Below are 5,497 nucleotides of genomic sequence, written 5' to 3'. Positions count from 1 at the left end.
AAATTAAAGTGAAGTAACTAAAACGAAACGAATCAAAGTTCGGTCGCCAAAATGCAATAAATTGATAGTTCGATACCCTCAGTTTCCATTGCCCCCACAAAATGCTTCTCTCTACTAGCCTACTTATCAGTTCCATCTTTGGCTGTGTTAATTAGGCTTCAAAAACAATTACAATCACAACTGACAAGCTACAATGAATGAGAACTCATGACTTGAAAAGAGGAGCAAACGAAGTAGCTCACTACGTAGGTCGAGTCCAAAAAAGGAACCTCGAGAGGGAACATATCTCCGTGAAGGACATGGAGTAAAGGTATGAAGCGAGCAAAGAAAAACATAGTATACTTAGGTAGAATATATTTTGTACATAAGCCAAAGCTTCATTCATTCCGTTGCGACTATAATTTTCCGAGTATATTTTTCCGGCAAAAAGAGAAGAAAATTAATTTCCTCCTGGATAAGAGAAACATAATGCTAGACTAAACATACTTCACAAAGTGCTTTCGTTTTCAATCATTTCACGAACTTCATTAATGACGAAATGTGCTTTGTGACCGCCAATCACCTCGGACTGTTTCTTGCCATCCTTCCACAACTGTAACATAAAAATTTCATTTTCATGTTTCCTCCATTTTTGTTTCAAGAAAAAGGACTTATAAACAAGCTCAGATAACAATCAGAATAGCAAGGATTAAGCGAGTCGATCAAGAATCGATACTCGACTAACTTCCCCACTTCTCAGCCTTCTTATCTTTTACAGGCCTAAAAGCAGATGATTGAAGCCATACAATTGAGATGGAAATTACCTGTACAGTAGGCATTTTCTGCAGAAGTTTTGTCATCCGCCACATTCAAATACATGACAAAGAGTAAGACAGAGAAAGGGTTAACGGCAAACGATAAGATCACAACAAGCAAGAAGGATGGAATTAACAAGATAAAGAATAACTCTCATAGCACAATTAAAGGAGGAAAATTAAATCAGCACCACAAGCATCTTATACATGAAGTTCAAACAGGTAATTTTTTTTGGTATTTTCAAGTATGATACGTTAATATGTTCCAATTGAATCGAGCTTGCTTAGTAATTGTATCCATAGTTAATTCTGCTATAAGCAAATCCAAATGCTAGCTGATCATTAACTTCAAGATAAAAAAAATTAAAATCAGAAGAAACACTTGATACAGCATCTAAGTTCATTTGAAACTTTTATACACTATAACTGGTATCAAATTTGGAACCTTGATACACACGAGAATTGAAAATCTTATTGATTGTCCATATCTTTTGAACGTAACCAAACAAGCGTTAGTTAAGGATTCTTCTCATTTTCCCATCATGATGGGATCTAACTAAGACACGAGAAATGGAAACTTTGGCATCATAAATGTCATGAAATGGTAACTTGTCTACCCTATAAATAATTATAAGCATGAAAATTCTTAAACCAGGAAAAGCAGAACATCTGCATCTTTACCAACCTATTCAGGAATCTAAAAATGCAGGTTCGTTGTCTGTCTATTGAGGAGTGTCAATATATAATTGACTCCGCTCCATGCAATTTCATTAACAAAAACATATCAGTTAGAGAATCTCATTGATATAACAAAATCCAATTCAATTAACTGAGATGCCTATCTAGTCGGCATCAGTGTCAAATAATCAATCCACCAACAATTCAAACAGTTAAGTGAGGCGGTTTAACTATCTCTAACACATCTCCACACACGAAGGAACATTAAAAGAGGTTGTCAAGGATAAAACTTTAGACCTTTCAATCATAAAGATATCACAAGATCATGATATCATGTCAAAAAAATAACCAATTCCACTCAAAAAGATAAAACTGTTAGGTGAGACTCCAACTATGATTTTATTATCTCTAACATTCAGTTTAGTGGATCTATTTTTCTTCTTTTCTCTTTAGAACTGCATCTCATGATCAACAAGAAAACTTGACTAAGCCTTAAATCCCAGGTTAAATGTGTGCATGATATAAAGGTCTCCCATGTATATCTCAACTCATCCATCTTCTACTTTCTCCTCCCCTATTTCGATCAATATGCTCAAACTTCACCCCTTAATAAGTTGGTTTTCAATTGCCTCAATCCTCACTTCTTTGATCCAGGCTTAACTACTAGTTATTTAGGATGTAATTCATTTACAACTGGAGTTTATATGCTGACATAGAAAAAGTGGTGAAAAATTTGCTCAGCAGGCTGACAGCTAGAAGAATAGGCAACCAAGGATTGTAATTTATGATACCGGTGAAGTTACTGGCTTATAAGATAACAATAAAAACATTGTTCAGAAGCTGCAATCATTTACTTGGTAATTTTTAAAATAGACACTTGTGTTATTCAAGTTCTAGCCAAGAAATATTACTTTTATGTTTATGCACTATCTCGTGGAATCAAAATTCATGAATGTATTTTTTCAATTCAATTGCTAAAACTAACCACCTTTGCACCTAAAACTAGTATCAGAGTGGAATACTAGAACTGATATTAACCAGAAGAGTGTGACCCTAACCCTACTACATTGTTCAACTAGTTAAATATTTGTGTAGTTATGCAGGCTCCAAAGGAAACATTATTCTTTCTTCCCCATCTTATCCGACCATTCTTCCCAAGAGGGAGTCGTTTCTATTATCTACCTACAACCAAGTATTAATTTTTTTGGCTGTATTATTGTAAAATTACAAACTTAAAGAGAAAAAAAAAACAAAAGAGATAAGGCAAACTCTATAGAAATATGGAACTTACAGTGATTCCAGCATAAGCAACCAGCTTGTGTGGAACGTTATTGACATCAACACAGTAGAACCTCAATCTGCATTACATGTTTCAGTGAAAAAAAATAAAAAATCTTACTTCCAAAGCCAACGGATCTAATTTCACATATTAAATTCCTTAACAAATAGCCAAAATTTCGTTTTATATTTTATATATGTTAGGTGATAACAATAACACATTGTTACTTTCTGTTGTATCATTGGAGAAGAAAGAACTGTTTCACAAGTATTTGTGTAAGAGAGAGCGATTCGTTTTAGCAGTCCTAGGCGCTCTTCGTTACGTTGAACCAGAAAAAGATTTAAGGAATGACAAAATGAAACGAAGCAACAGGACAGCTTATGAAGAAATCACATCACATGTAAAGATGGAAAACAATGAAGACACTTTCTTTGCTCTTAACTATTACTGTACTACTGCCGGGATGGATCTGATTCTCATACGGATTTTCCAATTTTGTGAAACAGCTAAAATGACATCAAATCAGTTCATGATGTCCTTCAATCTAGTAAACAGAATCACAAGATCCAAAGGAAAATCTACAAATTGCAACTCTTTGAAACAATTAGATGCTGCGTTAGTTCAGTTTTCCAAATGTTTAAGGTAACATGCTAGTTTTCAAAATTCTGCAGATGAAAAGGGAAAATAAAACAAACCTTGGATAGTAGTCAGCAGCCAACTTTTCCAACTTTGGTTTCAAATATATACATTTTCTGCACCAACTCGCCATCCTACACATACAAATATTTCTGGTAACTGGTAAGCTTCACTACAACACAGGATAAACAAAAAATCTTACCAGTACATCTATTCAAACAAGCACAAGGTTCTTTTTATTTAATTCTGAAGATTAATCAAGAAAATCAACAAAATTCATTAAATTTCAACATAAGAACATTAAGCTAAACAAATGAAAAATGGGGTTTTGTTTATGAGGATCGTTCCTCAATGATGCTTTTTCAGCTTCAATACACCTAAGTAGCCAGACACGGGACATTTGGACACGCACACTGTGAAACGGTGTTATTATAAGTTTTCCTATGTATAAAGTAAAGTTTCCGACATGTTTTCGACACGGGACACGCCTTGATAGAATGAAGTGTCTGTCCCTAGCAGTACACTAATAATTTACATGAAATATTTCTGTAAGCTATTAAAATCTCCGTAATCTCGGTTTGATCAAATGGTAACCAATGAGATACCTATAACTCAAATGGTATAAACACTGAGTAACAATCTGCCAAAGTGGTGGGTTCTATTTCTCCCACAAACGCCTAAACATTGAAATAGAAATAGATTAAATAGAACACAAATGCCCAATTATCTAAGCAAAACCCCAATAATAAACAATTTTCAATCAAGAAAAAAGTCAGAGAATATACCAAACAACAACAACAGATTCATCAAGTTGCTGGGCCTCAGCTACAATCCGATCAAATTGAGTCTCATTACAAATGGGCATTAATTCAATTGAAACAGGCGAATCATCCACTTCTTGCAACGACCCTTCTCCACTCCATGAATCAAGAACCTTAATTTCCCCTCCAAGCACATGAATTTTCCCGGGAAAATGAGAACCCAGAAATTTTCTAGGCCAAGAAAGTGTTTTACAGCTTGAATTTGTTGCAAGATTTTGATATAAGATTGAATGTTGAAATGGGTTTGTTCTTGATGATGAATTACATCTTGGTAATGAAGAGAAATGCATGGTTTTAGCCATTTTTTTCCGTTGAGAATTATTGAAAAGACTGTATTTTTGTTATGTTTTAGTTCAAAGAAATGAGAATTTCTGTTGAAAACATAGTAAATAAGACAAATTTGCTGACTTTTCGTCCTGAATATATGAGCAACAAAATTTTGTTCTGTTCTAGTGACAAGAGGATTCAAAATATATTATATTTATAATTTGATAATTTTATTAAATATAAATTGAAATAAATATATTTAGCTTTTAAATTGAACTTATTTTCGGATACAATTTTCATTTGAAATCCAAATAACTCTTCTTAAACTGAAATTAAAACTTAATTGCGTAAATTATAATTATTTATGGAACCAAAAATTTATAAAATAAATCTTAAAATATAGTTTATGATTTGAATATATTTATTTCAATTTTAAAAATGAAAAATCATAATATTTAAGTTGTCTTTTAAAAATTTATTAAACAAAATGGCCAAAGGAAAAATGCATTTTTATAAGGGTTAGTGTCAAAAAAAAATCACGAACTTTACATATTTTCTCATTTTAATCACGCAGTTTAAATTTTCTCATTTTCATGCACGAACTACCACTTTTTTTCAAATTCATGCACGGTGATGAGGTGGCACTCATTCATTGGTGTAAATTGACCTCCACCTCAACAAATTACACCAATTGAGCCGTGACAACTTAGCACCGTGTATGAATTTGAGAAAAAGTGATAATTCATGCATGAAAATGAGAAAATTTAAACTACGTGATTAAAATAAGAAAACGTGTAAAGTTGGTGAATTTTTACCTTTTTATAATTCAAGACAATGTGAGAAGAGCAAGAATCATTGCTTTATATCAATTTTTATTAAGGCATTCAAAAGTTTCGAAATTTTCGTGATTTTTATTAATTTAACTAAATTGAGGAGTTTAAATAGTTTTTTTATTGAATAAAGGAGTTTATTTTTTTCTTAAATTGAGAGGAGATATATATAATAATATGTCTTTTCATTCA

The 5,497-nt window shown here is 32.5% G+C and overlaps 1 protein-coding gene across 1 annotated transcript; it reads right to left on the bottom strand.

Annotated features, from left to right (window-relative positions):
• Nucleotides 1-313: 313 nt before the first annotated feature.
• LOC126660497 (thioredoxin-like 3-2, chloroplastic) lies at nt 314-4,657 on the bottom strand. The gene is made up of 5 exons (XM_050354044.2): nt 4,173-4,657; nt 3,447-3,521; nt 2,764-2,830; nt 804-821; nt 314-592 (listed from the first exon to the last, which is right to left on the bottom strand). The coding sequence occupies exons 1-5, from the start codon at nt 4,508-4,510 to the stop codon at nt 488-490; spliced, it is 603 nt and encodes a 200-aa protein (XP_050210001.1). The 5' UTR covers nt 4,511-4,657; the 3' UTR covers nt 314-487.
• Between the last annotated feature and the right edge of the window lie 840 nt (nt 4,658-5,497).

Source organism: Mercurialis annua, linkage group LG8, assembly GCF_937616625.2.
Source record: "Mercurialis annua linkage group LG8, ddMerAnnu1.2, whole genome shotgun sequence".
Taxonomy (NCBI): Eukaryota; Viridiplantae; Streptophyta; class Magnoliopsida; order Malpighiales; family Euphorbiaceae; genus Mercurialis; species Mercurialis annua.
Note: the sequence above shows the minus strand (reverse complement) of the source record. Positions and strands in the feature narration are given on the sequence as shown.